General features: G+C 38.8%; 1 protein-coding gene across 4 annotated transcripts in view; it reads left to right on the top strand.

The window, feature by feature from the left end:
• EPS15L1 (epidermal growth factor receptor pathway substrate 15 like 1) overlaps nt 1–18,081 on the top strand; it is a 78,571-nt gene that overhangs the window by 26,764 nt on the left and 33,726 nt on the right. For all 4 annotated transcript variants that reach the window (XM_034755089.1, XM_034755088.1, XM_034755091.1 and 1 more), the window contains 9 exons: nt 565–637; nt 1,296–1,457; nt 8,246–8,443; nt 8,852–9,016; nt 11,310–11,436; nt 11,817–11,867; nt 12,349–12,485; nt 14,043–14,103; nt 15,912–15,994. In XM_034755089.1, the coding sequence (XP_034610980.1) occupies nt 565–637; nt 1,296–1,457; nt 8,246–8,443; nt 8,852–9,016; nt 11,310–11,436; nt 11,817–11,867; nt 12,349–12,485; nt 14,043–14,103; nt 15,912–15,994 (1,057 nt within the window). The remainder of the gene's footprint in view (nt 1–564; nt 638–1,295; nt 1,458–8,245; nt 8,444–8,851; nt 9,017–11,309; nt 11,437–11,816; nt 11,868–12,348; nt 12,486–14,042; nt 14,104–15,911; nt 15,995–18,081) is intronic.

The following is an 18,081-nucleotide window of genomic DNA, read 5'->3' as shown; positions in this document are numbered from 1 at the left end:
TGTGTATATATGGTACGATCAAAAATAGGATCCCATCACCTTTTATATAGTTGAACCCAATTGTTCACTGTATTTTTTTATTTATAGCCAGAGTAGTTCATTCTGAAATGTCACTCTGAGGTAAGTAAAATAAATTTTGCACAAACTAAAACCTTCCTTTTCATTTAAATGGAATAGTTGAATCCCTGATTAGTAGAACAGTTTCAGTATTACTTCGCTTTGGTTACTGGTGATCATTACTTCCATTGGTCCTATATTGTCTCTTGAATGCTACAGTTCAGGAGCCTTATCTGGCTGTCTTTGAAGTTAATAATAACTCCCACTGATTACACTGAGATCAGGAGCAGTGCCTGGAAGGTTACTTGGAGCCTAGTGCATGAAATGTGGGGCAAATCAGTCTTTAAATATGAAAAAGCCTATTTCTTAATTACTTCTTGAAAGTATGACACAAATGTAGGATTGCTTTTTCATCTGTGCATTGTTTACAAAAGAACATTTAATTGACTTTTTGTAAAATATTGTCTTATTTTAATTGTATCAGTCATGTGAATGTTTTCCCTACAGAGAAAAGTATTCACTAGAGCAGGACATTAGAGAAAAGGAGGACTCAATTAGACAGAAAACCAATGAAGTTCAGGTAAAAACTCTGGATTATTATTAATGACATTTCTTTAAAATTCTACAGGAAGCACCATCCATGTTTTGAACAGTTCGTTCCCCCCGCCCCCCCCCCCCCCCCCCCCACACACACACTACTTCCTTTATGAATTCATCTGGGTATATTTATTCTGGCACTGGGAGAATAACTTGGAGGAATGATTTCATTTTTCTGTGCACTGTAGAAAATATTTTGTTTTGATGCTGGTTAGTGTAAAATGCAGATAGTATTGAATATAATAGAAAATGTTTCTCTTTGTTAATGCTTCGTTAATACTGTTTAAACAACTTTGTGAAGATATCCCATCTAAATTCTGAAATTCATGTTCTAAAAATCATTTATAATAGGCTTAGAATAGCTGAAATCCTTGTCTTCTGAGACTCTTCTCCCGTCGCATGGACATTGATTTCTTATAGAAGATTATTCATGAGTGCTAAAGTGCTGGCAGTTTTTTGTTTGTTTTGTTTTTTAATCTGTTTACAAAAAGCACTGAAACCTTTGAATGGGGGAAATTCTATAGGCAACACAGGCAGGTTGAATTTGGGGTTTGCCTACTTCAGTATGTCTCTTTAAGCTTAACCGCTTGTCACAAGACATCGGTTAAGTGTAGTCTATAATGTTGTGGAACTTTTTTCAGGAGCTGCAAAATGATTTAGACAGAGAAACAAGTAACTTGCAAGAGCTGGAAGCTCAGAAACAAGATGCTCAAGACCGCCTAGATGAAATGGACCAGCAGAAAGCCAAACTGAAAGATATGCTAAATGATGTGAGGCAGAAATGTGAGGAAGAAACACAGATGGTGAGTGTGTGTTAATTCTGGAAGTGATCATGCATATTGCATCTTTTACTGGGGGGAAAAACAGTTTATCAATATAATAAATAACTCTTGTTTTGCCTGCTAATGTTGCTCTTAATCACCTATACTATACAAATATACACAGGTGCAGAAAAGGGCTTTATTAACTTGAATAGCTTTTCTAACAGTCATGAATATTTATTGAGCGCCATACAGTACATGAAAAGCATGCTCCTTCCTCACAGGAGCTACCATCATTGGGCAGTGGTACAGGTAGTGGCAATGTTTATGAAAGATTATCACACCAGTGTTTCAGGAGAGAAATATGTTTTGAGGAGGGATACAGTAAAGAGAAGTTACTTTTTTGGTGCACGAAAGAGATGTGTGGGGTTGAAGTTCCAACATAGGGGAGCAGCATGGAAGAAGGTACAAAAAGTTAAGAGGAGAGAGGAAAATGGTTCAAAGGGAGGGATTAGGAGAAAGGGTAGGATGGAGCAAAGGGAGGGGAAGTTGAAGGGAATGAGAGATGCTAATTGAGTTCTTTGCATCAGTCTTCCCTGCAGAGGATGTAAGGGAGATTCCCACACCTGAACCATTCTTTTTAGGCGACCAATCTGAGGAACTGTCCCAGATTGAGGTGTCAGTAGAGGTGGCTTTGATTAAATTAATTTAATTAAATTGATAAACAGAAATAAGTTGCCAGGCCCAGATAGTATTCACTCAAGAGTTCTAAAGGAACTCAACCATGAAATTGCAGAACTACTAACTGTGGTATGTAACATATTGCTTAAATCAGCTTCTGGACCAGATGACTGGAGGTAGTTAATGTACCGTCTATTTTTTAAAAAGGCTTCAGAGGCAATCCTGGCAGTTACAGGCTGGTAAGCCTAACTTCAGTACCAAACAAATTGGTTGTAACTATAGTAAAACACAGTATTCTCAGACAGGTAGATGAATGGAATATGTTGGAGAAGAGTCATGCCTCATCAATCTATTAGAATTCTCAGAGGGCATCTGTCACACTGTCTTAAGTGGCTCACCGCTGCGAGTGCTGAACTCAGGTCAGACTGTCAGAAAACAGGGCAGACACCTCAAACTGGTGGTATATTCTATTATTAGATTTCATGAAGCCAGTAACAAATGTGAACTCCTGATCACTATATTAGCCTTACCATGGAGAGACAGACAGTCCTCTTAGGCTTTCCGCCAATCTTGCCACCCAGACAAACTGGACTTTGTGATGAAAGTTTATTAAAACCAAAAATCACCTCACATTAGGTTACTCCTAATCCAAAAGAATTTGTCACTTACCTCAGATCAAATTGGTACTCTGGATCTGACCAGAAACAAAGCTGAAGCCAATTTCTCTAGTAAACTAACTAAAGGTTTATTAGCTAAGGAAAAAAGGATGAGAGTTATTGAGAGGTTAAGTACATTAACAGGTGATTCCAAGTTTGTAAGTCCAAAATGTTAACAGAGTTGTTGTAATCTGCTAGATTTCCAAAAGTTCCTCAGGCATTCCAAATGTAGTTCTGGGGATCTCTGTCCACTTGTTCAGTATTCCATCCCATTTTAATCCAAAGCAGTTCAGAGATACCTGATTATTCTCTAAATCCATTCTTATAGCGGTTTCCCCCAGAAAGCAATCTGGTAAGCAATCTCCATCATAGCATAGGCTTTTTCTTTGTTGACTAAATGCAGACTGAGTCTGTGGATTTCCCATTGTTGCACATAATGATCCATGCTTTGAAGTTAGCATGCTTCTTCATTACAGTTCCGAGGTGCCAGTCCTGTTTGATGGGCAATCCAATTACAAAGATATACACAGTGCATTTAGTTACAACAATCCAAACAGCCTTTCATTAGTTTTCATGCAATTTTCACATCAAGTAAATTCTCACTAACTTTTTGATCTAGGGTTAATTAAATACGAGGTATGCTTAATGTAATGTGATAGTAAACTACAGGTAACAAGTATGTGAAGACAATAACATTAAAATTTTTTTCATATCCACACATAAGTGAATTGGCCTGTGGTTTTGATTTGAGCTGATCTGTCAGCGTCACACTGTTAACAAGCATATGGATAAGGGTGATCCAGTGGATATAGTGTGCTTGGATTTTCAGAAAGCCTTTAATAAGGTCCCTCACTGCAGGCTCTTAAGCAAAGTAAGCAATCCTGGAATCAGAGTGAAGGCCCTCTCATGATCACTAACTGGTTAAAAGATAGGAAGGAAACAAAGGGAGGGAAGGGATCTGTACTGGGACCGGTGCTGTTCAACATATTCATAAATGATCTGGAAAAAGGGGGTAAACAGTGAAATGGCAAAGTTTGCAGATGATACAAAATTACTCAAGATAGTTATGCCCAAAGATGACTGCAGAGAATGACAAAGGGATCTCACTAAACGGGGTGACTGGGCAAGAAAATGGCAGAGTAATTTCAACTTTGATAAACGCAAAGAAATGCACATTGGAAAACATAAACCCAACTAAAAAAGAAGAACAGGAGTACTTGTGGCACCTTAGAGACTAACAAATTTATTAGAGCATAAGCTTTCGTGGACTCCGAAGAAGTGGGCTGTAGTCCACGAAAGCTTATGCTCTAATAAATTTGTTAGTCTCTAAGGTGCCACAAGTACTCCTGTTCTTCTTTTTGCGGATACAGACTAACACAGCTGTTACTCTGAAAAATAAACCCAACTATACATTTCAAATGATAGGTTCTAAATTAGCTGTTACCACTCAAGAAAGAGATCTTGGACTCATTGTGGATAGTTCCCTGAAAACATCCACTCAATGTCGAGCAACAGACTAAAGAGCTAACAGAATGTTAGGAACCATTACACAGGGGATAGATAATAAGGCAGAAAATATCATAATGCCACTTAATAAATCCATGATATGCCCACACCTTGAAAACTGGGTGCAATTCTGGTCACCCCTTCTCAAAAAATATATATTAGAAATGGAAAAAGTACAGAGAAAGGAAACAAAAATGATTAGGGGTATGGAGAAGCTTCCAGCTTTTTAATCTCTCCTCATATGGGAATGTTCAGCTTGGAAAAGAGATGACTGAAGGGAGGATATGAGAGAGGTGTTTAAAATCATGAATGGTGTGGAGAAAGTGAATAAGGAAGTATTATTCACCCCTTCACATAATACAAGAACCAGGGGCACCCAAGGAAATTAATAGGCAGCAGGTTTAATACAAACATAAGGAAGTACTTCTTCACATAACACACAATCAACCTGTGGAACTCGTTGCCGGGGGTGTTGTGAAAGCCAAAAGTATAACTGGGTTAAAAAAAAGAATTAGATCAGTGCATGGAAGCTGTTAGCCAAGATGGTCAGGGACAAAACTCCATGTTCTGGGTGTCCCTAAAACTCTCACTGCCAGCAGGTGGGACTGAATGTCAGAATATGGATCACTATAATAGCCCTGTTCTGTTCATTCTCTCTGAAGTATCTGGCACTAGCCACTGTTGGAAGACGGGTTCCCATGGACAGTTAATTCATGCCAGGCTAGTGGGAGTTGCTTCACACCCCAGCTTGCTGAAAGCTAAATGTTTGTGTAGAAAAGCCCAAAGACAAGAGGAAGCCATTGAAGAGACTGAAAGTGGCGAGTGATCTAGTCTGTGATCCGGAGAATGAATATTTTAGCAGAAGCATTTTGGATAGTCTGAAGGGTGAGTGGCTGAGACAAGGTGCTGGGCGGAAAATGCACATTGGAAAAAATAACCTCAACTATACATACAATATGATGGGGGCTAATTTAGCTACAACTAATCAGGAAAGATATCTTGGAGTCATCATGGATCATTCTCTAAAGATGTCCATGCAGTGTGCAGCGGCAGTCAAAAAAGCAAACAGGATGTTAGGAATCATTCAAAAAGGGCTAGAGAATAAGACAGAGAATATCTTATGGCCTTTATATAAATCTATGGTACACCCACATCTTGAATATTGCGTACAGATGTGGTCTCCTCATCTCATAAAAGATATACTGGCATTAGAAAAGGTTCAGAGAAGGGTAACTGAAATGATTAGGGTTTTGGAAAAGGGAGATTAAAGAAGCTAGGACTTTTCAGCTTGGAAAAGAGGAGACTAAGGGGGGATATGATGAGTGGCGTGGAGAAAGTGAATAAGGAAAAGTTATTTACTTGTTCCCGTAATATAAGAACTAGGGGCCACCAAATGAAATTAATGGGCAGCAGATTTAAAACAAATAAAAAGGAAGTTCTTCACACAGCACACAGTCAACCTGTGGAACTCCTTGCCTGAGGAGGTTGTGAAGACTAGGACTATAAGGTTTGAAAGAGAACTAGATAAATTCATGGAGGTTAAGTCCATTAATGGCTATTAGCCAGGATGGGTAAGGAATGGGGTCCCTAGTCTCTGATTGTCAGAGGGTGGAGATGGATGGCAGGAGAGAGATCACTTGATCATTACCTGTTAGGTTCACTTCCTCTGGGGCACCTGGCATTGGTCACTGTCGGTAGACAGGATACTGGGCAGGATGGACCTTTGGTCTAACCCAATATGGCCGTTCTTATGGTCTTATGAGCCAAAGAGGAGGAGAAGTCAAGGCAGTGACCAAGATGTAGACAAATGAAGAATATTAGACAAGTTGAGAAGATCAGTTTTTGCCATGTTGAGCTTGAGTTGTGGCAGTCCATCTGCAAGAGGAGATGTTAGAAAGTCACAGGTGATGGGTATAAATTGTGATAGAGAAGTGGATTGGGATGTCATCAACACAGAGATGGCATCAGTCTGTGGAAGTGGATAATCCAGGGGTAACTACCTTGTTCTGTGCACTGTAGGAATTGCTTTAAAAATTAGTTTTCTCTCTTCTTAAAACAGGCTGGCTGTTCCATTGAGGCAGTGTCATCATATGCCTATTCAATATATTTTTGGCTGATAACGTTGCATTGATTATTTTTTTGAAATATCTGAATAGAGTATCTGGCTATCTGAGGAGTCCAGCATACTCTATCTCCATATTCTGGGAGAAGAGACCCTTCCAGAAGAATATGAACTCTCATTAATGTATAAAGTTTAGGGTCCTTTAGGTGAACATGTGATCTTTTAATGATACAGTGTTTAAAAACAAAAACCTAAAGGTGGTACTGATGGTGCACACCTCCCTATCACATTCCCATCAGTTTATGTAGTAGTCACTTGTGATCTTTATTTCCATCTTAGTAGCTTATTTAACTCTTTGCCTAGTCATTTGTATTGTTCTTGGGTGCTGCTGTAAGGTGTTAGCGTGTATACAGCTATTTTGTTGTTCTTTTACTTGTGATGGCTAAGATCAAGTGTGAACTGCAATATCCAGTGGGGTGAGAAACTGCTTAATCTAGATGTTGCCCAATCTAGTAAGGTTGAGAGTTTAGACTGCATGCTTATATTTTCTTTTCTTTTGGTAACTAACTCTGACTTACCACTTATAATCACTTAAAATCTATCTTTTGTAATCAATAAACTTGTTTTACTGTTTATCTTTACCAGTGAGTTTGCCTGAAGTGTTTGGTAAATCTGCTCAGATTTACAAAAGCTGGTGTATATCCACTTCCCATTGATGAAGTGGGGAACCAATGAATAAAGTTTCACTGCTTGTCTTGAGCAATGCAAGACTGTATATTCCTGAGGTACAAGGCGGGGAGCTAGGGAGATTTGGCTGGTGCCTTATTCTGTGTGATTCATGAGTGGCTCTGGGAACATTCATGCAATCTAGCTGGGTGAAGGACTCCACATGCAGTTGTGCTGAGTGATAACAGTGCTTGGAGGGGTTTGCTGCTTGTCACTAGCAAGCTATTGTGAGAGACAGCCCAGCATGGAGAGTTAAGGAGGCACAACAGTCCCACATTCCCAGGATGCACCCTGAGGATCCCGTCACACTGGTCATATGGGTACATAAGAAACAGGAAATTGGTATAACCCTTATAAATTTGGTTCTGCTGAAAGCTGACCACTTTTTAATAAATGTATTCAATGTATTTAAAAAAAAAAAAAAAAAGTCACAGGCAAAGGAGGCACAGGCCGCATTCCTCCTCCCTCCTCCCTGCCAGGCTTGCGCGAATCAGCTGTTTTGCGGCATAAGCGCTGGGAGGGAGTGGGGAGAAGCAGGATGCAGCGGCGCGCTCACGGAGGAGGCGGAGGTGAGCTGTGGGCGGGGCCACCAATTTTTCCCCGTGGGTGCTCCAGCCCCAGAGCACCCACAGAGTCGGCGCCTATGCCCCGAGCGTGCCACGTCCCCACTCCTCCGCCTACCTCCCAGCCGCCACCAAACAGCTGTTTGGCAGCATTAGCACGCTGGGGGGGGAGAGAGGAGAAGGAGGCGGGGAAGATACAGGGCCGGGGCAGGGATTTGGGGAAGGAGCTGGAATATTGGCAGGGAGGGGGTGGAGTTGGGGCAGGGACTTTGGGGAAGGGGCGGGGCCTAATAGAAGGGGTGGAGTGGGGGCGGGGCCAGGGGCAGAGGGGGTGTTGAGCACCCAGGGGAAAGAGGGGAAGTCTGTGCCTATGATTTAGACCCCATCATTTTCTATGTATAGTTGGGATCCAATGTTCATTACTTTGCATTTATCAACATTTAATTTAATCTGCCATTTTGTTACCCAGTCACCCAGTTTTGAGAGATCCTTTTACAGCTCTTTGCAGTCTGTCTGGGACTTAACTATCTTGAGTATCTGGAATATAATGAAATATTAATTATCACAATTAATAATAATGTTACTCTAATTTCAATTTGCACTCTAAAGTTGGCACTGCATGGCAATCTTTTTCAGATTTCATCATTGAAAATGGAGATTCAGTCTCAGGAATCAGATTTAAAATCACAGGAAGATGATCTGAATAGAGCAAAAGCAGAGCTGAATCGTCTCCAGCAAGAAGAGACTCAGCTAGAACAGAGTATCCAAGCAGGAAAAGTGCAACTTGAAACAATAATTAAATCTTTAAAATCAACACAGGAAGAAATTAATCAGGTATTCTCTGTAGTCTTATACACATCTTTCTCCCTCTTTTAAAGCCCAGTAGTTTAGGAAGGGATGAACTGCACCTACAAAGTGAATCCTGCAGAAAAAAAATAGACTGCTATAATTGCATAGGGGTTTGTGACTGCAGACTAGTAGTTTGATTGCCAGTTCATGTTAAAAAAAAAAAAAAAAAAAAAAAAAAAATAGGACAATACTATGACACTTTGACAATTGTTTTTAACCTCATGCAGAATTACTCCCATATCTCTCGAGCCCTGCAGTAACCAAATTCCAGAGTGAATGCAATGTTCAGATTTGTCGATGAGTACTAGTTTTCATTCTCAGAGTAGCTAGTTGCTTGCTCATATGAGTGTATGTCTAATCCTGCATGATACTGAAATATTTTTCATTATTTAGGCAAGAAGTAAACTTTCTCAACTTCAAGAGAATCACCAGGAAATCAGTAAAAGTATTGAACAAAATAATGAAGCTCTGAATGGGATTCATGGTGGTAGTATGACGAATTTAGCGGACATAAGTGAAGGAATTGCACAGAAAGAAAGAGGCAATTTTGGAGCTATGGTAAAGACTGAATTAAAGTAACAAGTGGATTTATGATTCAATGCAGTGTAAAATACATTTTACAATCATTAGATTTGTAACTTGCACCTAAACTCAAATTGTAAAAAGATTTTTATTTACTTGACTGTGTGACCTTTAAAAGGCACTGTAATCTCTGCAAGATGGCAGCCTCCATCCATAGGCTTAGAACATTTTAGTTCTCGTGACGATTAATTCTTATGTCTTATCTATTCTAGAAATAGTTTTGCTGGTATAGCTGTACTGTCAAACTCTCCTACTGGAGATGCAACTTATTCCAGCAAAAAAGGTCTTTTTGTTGGTATAACTTATAGCAGTTCTTCAAACTAAATAAGCTATATTGGCCAAAGGAAATGTTGCCAGTATAACTGCATGAACGCAAGAGCTTTTCCTGGCATAGCTATTGGTTATGGTTGTGATTTTTCCCCCCCCACCCCCACCCCATACTCCTATGTGACATAGTTATGCAGGTAAAAGTTTTAAATGTAGACCAGACTGTAATGTGTTGCCTGTCTGACTTTTGGGCTGAGCAAAACAGGGGAAAATTTCTTTTAAATTCCAGTCCAGCTGTTCTCTTGGAGTCCTTCAGTCATGTACGATTTCTGCTTTTCTGTAGGATGTGAGTTGTACACTTACACATTTCAGCAATACAACCTGTTTGCTCTTTTAAATAATTGTCATTTAAAATATTTTGTAAAATTAAAAAGTTATGAACGCTGTCTACAAAATACCCAGTTTGCAGGGAGTTTCAAGAAAATTTTATTTTTCCATATTTATTGGTTTTGTTTTTATTTTTTGTAGAAATCAGATTTTATTTTGCTATTTTAGAAGTCTTGGTTATATAAAAGTGAAAGTAGAATAGCTTTCTAGATAGTGTTTCTGTTTTTAGGTATCCAAAGCACTTTGATCTATTTCAAAATAAACATTTAAGTGAAATGTGATAGCATTAACAACATGCAAATACTTATAGAATACCACTATATTGTATATAGTATATTTAGTACACTGGCCTAATAAGCATTCAGAAAGTACTGTACCTTTCTGCCTTGCATTACTTTGTCTCTGCTCAAGCAACAAAAGGAAAACACTTGCGAAAGAAAGGGATTATCTCAGAACAGTGTTGTTCTCACAGACTTGTTGTTTTTTAATACTTTGCTGCTCAGTCTTTGTGCTTGAATGGTTATTGTCAAACTTAATTTCAAGTGGAAGTCTCTGGAATGTGGCTTTTATTGGTAAAGACTGAGAACCACTTATTAGAAGAAAACTCTATGTTCAAATAGAAAAGTTTGTAAAGCATTTGTTTCTTTTCTGTTTCTTAATCCTTCCTGCCTCCTCTGTATTTTTTCTTTTGCTGTTAAAAAATTTAATTTTAGACTTCTTCATTTGTGTCTTCTATACTGAGGAGAGATCCTTTAGCTGTGTAAACTCCAAGGCCTTGTCTGTTGTTGTTAGTAAACATTTATTACGGTCAAAAGGCATCAGTCAGGATTGGAGCTCCATTGTACTGAGTGCTGTACAAACATAAGCGACAATCCCTACTCCAGAGGGTTTACAGTCTAAAAGACACAAAATAGGCAAAGACTAGGGTATAAGAATATATCATACAAACAAATGCATATGATGAAGAATTGACACAACTTTGTCAGTTCATGTGTTGTGGTTGTGGCTTGTTTTTTTTAGTTTAGCAACATTGGCTTCAACTGTGCTAGCAATAACCATAGTTAACCTGAAAACTATGCTATGGATTACATCTGTGTAGGAGAGTTCGTTTCCAGCATGGCTAGGGTAGCATGTTTTTAGAAGGAAATCCATCCCTGTTCTTGCTTGTCAAATGGACTGGGGTAGATCTATTCGAAACAGTTTTGGTATAATTGTTCCTGCTCCACTGTAGTCTAGACAGCAATCAATAGCCAAAGATTTGTGGAAAAATATATTTATCTTGGAAATTAAGATGTTTTACATGGAGTTGGGGCTTTTGCAAAATCTAGATGGGTGGAATTTTAGAAAGTTCGTGAAGGCATTTCAGAAATTAATATGGAAAAATCAGAAATAACACGTTTTTGTGTGCTGTATGCAGTTATTGATGATCTGTGTAGCCTCAAGCAATGTATTTATGACATTTGCTTCAGTTTAAAGGGCATGACTGGTTTCAATAAGGAGCTTCTTAAATTTAAAATAACATTGAACAGGAATAAGATGCATCAGTATTCTAACTGGATGATTAATCATTTTAATATTGATAACATCTTTGTAATATTTCTCTTCTTAATTCTAGGATGATCCCTTCAAGAATAAAGCTTTATTGTTTAGTAATAATACACAAGAATTGCATACAGACCCATTCCAGGCCGAAGATCCATTCAGATCTGATCCTTTTAAAGGAGCAGACCCTTTCAAAGGCAGTAAGTAACTGATGGCTAATATAAGAACCAGAAGACCATATTGTACTATAAATGTATTTTTACAAACTGTGCTAATCTTATTAACTGAGTGTATGTCTACAGTGCCCTGCAGTTTGGACTAAGGGGTGTGAAGAGCAATTCTCACTGAAATGCTGCACTGTAACTTCCCTGTGTGGATGCTCGGGGTACAAACTTAAAGGTCCAGAGTTTACTCTTTTAAGTTTGCTCCCGCAACATCTATACAGGGGAGTTGCAGTGCAGCACTTTGGTGTGCCTGCTGTTCATACCCCATTAATCCAAACTATAGGGCAGTGGAGACATTCTCTAAGTAGGTGACTAAACAAGATACTTTTCTTTTTTTTTTTTTTTTTTTTACCTAGATGATCCATTCCAGAATGATCCTTTTTCAGAACAACCACCTGTTTCAACAGGTAAAAGCTTTTTCTTTGAGACAGGTGGGATATAATTTGTAGCCAAATATAGATATGCCCAGTATAGAGCTGGCCTTCCAAAACTTCAGATATTCAGTTTAAACTGGGGAGCCGAGAGAGAGAGTGTGTGTGTGTTTGTTTTTTAGTTTAAACTGGGGAGCCTAGAATATGTGTGTGCGTGTGAGGTGAGCTCAGGAAGAAGTTTATTAAGGTATATACACTTTTATTAAATGTAGTTCATAACTGTAATATAAACTCCATAAAACATCAATTTAATTGGAATTTAAAATAATCATAATAGTTTTCTTCTTTTTTAGAGTAAAATATATCAATCATTTATTATTTGATAAATAAGTTTGAGATAAAGGCATATTTGTTCTGACTCCTTGCTAATGCATGATTGTTCCCTATAGCACATTGTTTAGTGTTTTACCTGTAAAGCAGTACATTTTGTTTACATCCCTTAACTCTTTTTTGCTAGACCCATTTGGAGGGGATCCATTTAAAGAAAGTGACCCATTTCGTAGTTCTGTCTCTGAGGATTTTTTTAAGAAACAGGTGAAGAATGATCCATTTACCTCAGATCCATTCACAAAAAAACCCACACTGCCCTCAAAGGTAGGTAATTTTTAAATTTGTGTATGTTGCACTATAATAAACTTTTCTACTGTTATGCAGGTACCTTGCCTAAAAGGCAAAACAGGAGAAAGGTGTCTGGAGATTTTCTTTTTAAGTCTTTTATATAGGTGACTAATTACATTTTTGAATAGTGGGTGTGAATTACCAAGTCCAGGAGCAGTTCTGCTCATTTCCATTGGAACTGATGACTTACAGCTGTTACAGCAGCTCATCATGAGCTCTTATACTAGAAATTAAATTAACCCCCTTTGCCTTGTCTCCATTTTATGGATTTTTTTGTCCTGTACCACACTACCATCAATGTGAAATAGTATGCATTGCCAAACATCCATCATTCTGTAACTGACATACTTAGTGGCACAACATAAGTCAGACAATACCAACTTTATATGAGTATTCTTGGTAGGTAATTATTTGGGTATTTGGCAAAGTTGTGTTGGTGTAACATAATTCATAATGGATTTGAATAAAGAGTAGTTCAGAGTCAGGATTTTGTACTTGTCTTATAGCTAAGGCTTCACCAAATTCATGGTCCATTTTGGTCAATTTCACGGTCATGGGATTTTAAAAATCATAAATTTCATTATTTCAGATATTTAAATCTGAAATTTCACAGTGTTGTAATTGTAGGGGCCCTGACCCAAAAGGGGTTAGTGGGGACATCGCAAGGTTATTGTAGGGGGGGTTGCGGTATTTCTACCCTTACTTCTGTGCTGCTACTGGCAGTGGTGCTGCCTTCAGAGCTGGAGAGCAGCAGGTGCTGTCCAGGAGCGCAGCTCTGAAGGCAGTGCCACTGACAGCAGCAGTGCAGAAGTAAGGACGGCATGGTATGGTATTGCTACCCTTACTTCTGTGCTGCTGCCTTCAGAGCTGGGCCCTCAGCCAGCAGCTGCCACTCTCTGGCCTCCCATTGCTACACTTACTTCTGTGCTGCTGCTGGCAATGCTGCCTTCAGAACTGGGCGTCCGGTGAGCAGACGCTGCTTTCTGGCCGCCCAGCTCTGAAGGCAGTGTAGAAGTAAGGGTGGCAATAGCATGATCCCTCCCCTACAATAGCCTTGCAGTCCCCCCTCCCCCCAACACACACATCCTGTTTTGGGTCAGGACCCACAGTTTGAGAAACTCTGGTCTCCCCTGTGAAATCTGTATATTATATGGTAAAAGTACACAAAAGACCAGATTTCAGAGTCCATGACACGTTTTTCACAGCTGTGAATTTGGTAGGGCCCTACTAATAGCAGAATAATGGTATCCTTATGGTGAAAATGTGTTTCAGAGAATTCCTTTCTATTTACAAGCATAGGGCAACATTTTCAAACTTCAGTGCCTAAAGATATGCAGCTAAATAAGTGGCCAGATTTTCAGAGCTGATGAGTACCTATAGCTACTGTTTCTTTAATGAGAACTGTACTAGAGATTAATTTGGCCTAGAATAGCAGTTTTCATAATGTATTGAAGATTTTGGTATACACAGAAAGGTAAGTGCAGAATACATTAAAATTATTAACAAGCCATTTCTTCTTTCCTCCTCATTTAGCCTGACCCCTTTGACAGTCGTGATCCTTTCACATCTTCAAGTATCTCTTCAAAAGGCCCAGGTAAGAGGGAAGTATTTTCTTCCTGTAAAATGCACTGTAAATTCTGCTGCCTTTTTGAAACACAAGTATATCAGTTAAAATTTGGAGATTGCTAGAGCCAGTGCGTAAGCATAAGCAGACCAAGCAATTGCTTGGGGCCCTGAGCAGCTCAAGGGGACCCCCTATTAATTATTAGTATGTGTTGTGGGGGGCCCCCAAAAATATTCCTCCTTAGAACCCCCAATGGGCTCGCACCAGCACTGGAAATCGTACAGAGTTCACCCTCAAGCCTCGGAATAGCAAAAGCAGACTGCAATTCTATGGGATACATCATCACAGTGTACTTATTACAGACTATCGAGGGATCCTCCACACATTGCGCTATGCATTGCTCCTAACCTTTCTTCTAAGCAAGCAGTGAAGAAACAGGAGATAAATTAATCCAACCTGAGGCAACATTAACTCTTTTGGGGAATTCCTCTTTAAGTGGGGAATTCCAAGGGCAGCCTATGGGCAGGGCAGTCCCTGGCAATGTGACTCCAGTGGAACCAGGGAGCCGGGAGATATACAGCTAGTGCAGAGGGTCTGGATGCAGACGGCTCTGTCCTTCTAGCAGGTCTCTCAACATCCATAGCTTCTGAGGACCAAACTACCTGGACCTCCTCAGGTAGGAAAACCACACACCTCACCCAGTGGCAGAATATGGAAAAATCCTCCATGAGGGGAGAATTTTCATGTGCTACCCCTTTTTCTCCCCTTCTCCTCTGGATGTGACACCTTCATTAAGAACGTGTGTCATTTGAGCATGTCTGATTCTCATGGGTAAAAAAGATTTCAGGGTGACTTATAGAAGTTTTCAAGATCATGGAAGAGTTTGCTAAAGTTGATGAGTCCATAACCAATATGAACAATTTAATTGAGGAACAGAATTTAAAAACTAGGATACTAGAAATAAACAGGAATTTAGAGATACTATTTTCTATCCTTTGGAAAAACAATGCTTGAGAAAGGAATGTTTGAGAGAGTTGGAATGTGGTCTGAGTAGTCTTGGGCTTGTCTACATGGGGAAACCCAGGAAAATTAATCCAAATTAATTAAAGGTATGACTTTAAAGTGGATTATTTAAACCCCTGTGTGAACACCATCTTTCAGAATTAAAGGAGTCTGAATTTGATTTATCTTAACTAAACCAAATTAAGGCCACTTTAATTCTGAATGAGGGTGTTCACACAGAGGTTTAATGTGGTTTAAATTCAGCTTCAAATTCATACCTTCTGGTAATTCAGATTAATTTTCCTGGGTTCTCCATGTAAACAAGCCTTTAAGTAACAGACGAAGTCTGAATGAACAGCATTAAAAAGAAACTGTGGCCTACAAAAGAGAGCTTGAATGGAGTGAACAGATGGAAGTTCAACTAATTGAGCTTCTCTCCTTATATCTTTCCCTCTTGGTAACAGTTCATGTCTTGTTACTGCCAAATTTTTCACCCAAGGGAAAAAAAATTATCATTCTTTTAGTTCACTAAAGTCATGATTGCTGACTTGATAGTATTTTATAGCAAATGTTTTATGAAACCATGTTGTAGGTGTCAGCTCATATTTAAAGAGACTTTGTCATGATTTTGACTGCGTCATAAAGAAAAACATGACTCCTGTGAATTTATTAAATAATTTGTGCTATTGGCACTAGTATTAAGAGGGCTTTTTAATGTTGGTCTCCTTTTTTAATTTGTCTGGTGATCTACTTTAGTGACAGTAGATTTTTCCTCTGTCTAGGTATTATATTAAACAAAATAAAAACCATATAGCTTTGTTCTATACTTGTTGCAGATCCTTTTGGAACATTAGACCCGTTTGGAAGTGGTGCCTTCAGTAGCAATGAGGGCTTTGCAGATTTTAGCCAGATGTCAAAGGTAAATGTTACCAAAGGACGCATCAGTCCTTCTCTATAAACATTTTTTCATTTTTATTTTTAATTTAATTCTTCATTTGTGTGAAGAAAAAAATAGCATTATATTGAAACAAGCAAAATCTTGCAGTCACATTTGGAAAAACCCTCTGAAAGGGACTAATGATATAATTATTTTGGACACAGTAGGCTTTTAATAACTTGTTTGTCCCACCAAAATCTCTAGATTTTTTGGGGGGAGTGATAGAAGGGCGTGTCAGTGTTCTAGTGTAATTTAGATGACCAAATGATTATTATTGAGTTACTCTGGTGGTTCCGTAGTTAAGGTTGCGTTGAGATTTACATGGAAAACAGGATTCATATCCCTTCATTTGACTTTCTGTATTTGAATTTACTCTCCAAATTTTAACATAACATAACTTTGTTACTGATTTGGTCAAAAATTTGCTAACTTTTTTTTCCAGAGGAAACATTTAAAAGTGAACATTTCTTGAAATTTCTCCAGAAAGTCCAACTTTTGAGGGGGACTCCTGTACTTAAACAGACATCACAAATTAAAACTTCACAAAGTCCATGTCATTTTTTCCAAGATTCTTTTTGGAGAGTTAAAATGAATGTCAGTCACCCAACCTTTACTGTCAGCCTTACAATGACAAGTTGAATGTGTGTGCACTTTAGAGAAAATATTGGGTAGGAATAGATTTTATTTTCTAAGGGATTTTCATAAATAGGGAAAGAAAAGAAAACATTTAAAGATACATTTTCAAGCAATTTTAAAATCAGAATGTCTTTGTGGCCAAAATAATAATTCCTTTGTGTCTTGTTTTGCTTATAAAGCTTTTTTCCTCCACTGGGTGGCAGCAGCCTCTACAAATAGCAGGATGTTTGGTTTTAAATAGCAGAACTCTCAGAAGGGTCTCCCTGGGAGCTTGAGCCTTCCAGTGCTTTACCTACAGAACTCCTTTTTTGTTGCAGAATCAAAATTTAACATACGTTTCAAAACATGATAAAACTAGAGGTGATCCCGGCAATTACAGACCGGTAAGTCTAACGTCTGTACCGGGCAAATTAGTCGAAACAATAGTTAAGAATAAAATTGTCCGACACATAGAAAAACATAAACTGTTGAGCAATAGTCAACATGGTTTCTGTAAAGGGAAATCGTGTCTTACTAATCAATTAGAATTCTTTGAAGGGGTCAACAAACATGTGGACAAGGGGGATCCAGTGGACATAGTGTACTTAGATTTCCAGAAAGCCTTTGACAAGGTCCCTCACCAAAAGCTCTTATGTAAATTAAGCTGCCATGGGATAAAAGGGAAGGTCCTTTCATGGATTGAGAACTGGTTAAAAGACAGGGAACAAAGGGTAGGACTAAATGGTAAATTCTCAGAATGGAGAGGGGTAACTAGTGGTGTTCCCCAAGGGTCAGTCCTTGGACCGATCCTATTCAACTTATTCATAAATGATCTGGAGAAAGGGGTAAACAGTGAGGTGGCAAAGTTTGCAGCTGATACTAAACTAGTTAAGACCAAAGCAGACTGTTAAGAACTTCAAAAAGATCTCACAAAACTAAGTGATTGGGCAACAAAATGGCAAATGAAATTTAATGTGGATAAATGTAAAGTAATGCACATTGGGAAAAATAACCCCAACTATACATACAATATGAAGGGGGCTAATTTAGCTACAACAAATCAGGAAAAAGATCTTGGAGTCATCGTGGATAGTTCTCTGAAAATGTCCACGCGGTGTGCAGAGGCGGTCAAAAAAGCAAACAGGATGTTGGGAACCATTAAAAAGGGGATAGAGAATAAGACGGAGAATATATTATTGCCCTTCTATAAATCGATGGTACACCCTCATCTCGAATACTGCGTACAGATGTGGTCTCCTCATCTCAAAAAAGATGTACTGGCACTAGAAAAGGGCCAGAAAAGGGCAACTAAAATTATTAAGGGTTTGGAACGGGTCCCATATGAGGAGAGATTAGAGGCTAGGACTTTTCAGCTTGGAAAAGAGGAGACTAAGGGGGGATATGATAGAGGTAAATAAAATCATCAGTGATGTGGAGAAAGTGGATAAGGAAAA

Source organism: Trachemys scripta, chromosome 22, assembly GCF_013100865.1.
Source record: "Trachemys scripta elegans isolate TJP31775 chromosome 22, CAS_Tse_1.0, whole genome shotgun sequence".
NCBI lineage: Eukaryota > Metazoa > Chordata > Testudines > Emydidae > Trachemys > Trachemys scripta.
The sequence above is the reverse complement of the archived record's forward strand: the minus strand, read 5'-3'. Positions and strand labels throughout refer to the sequence as shown.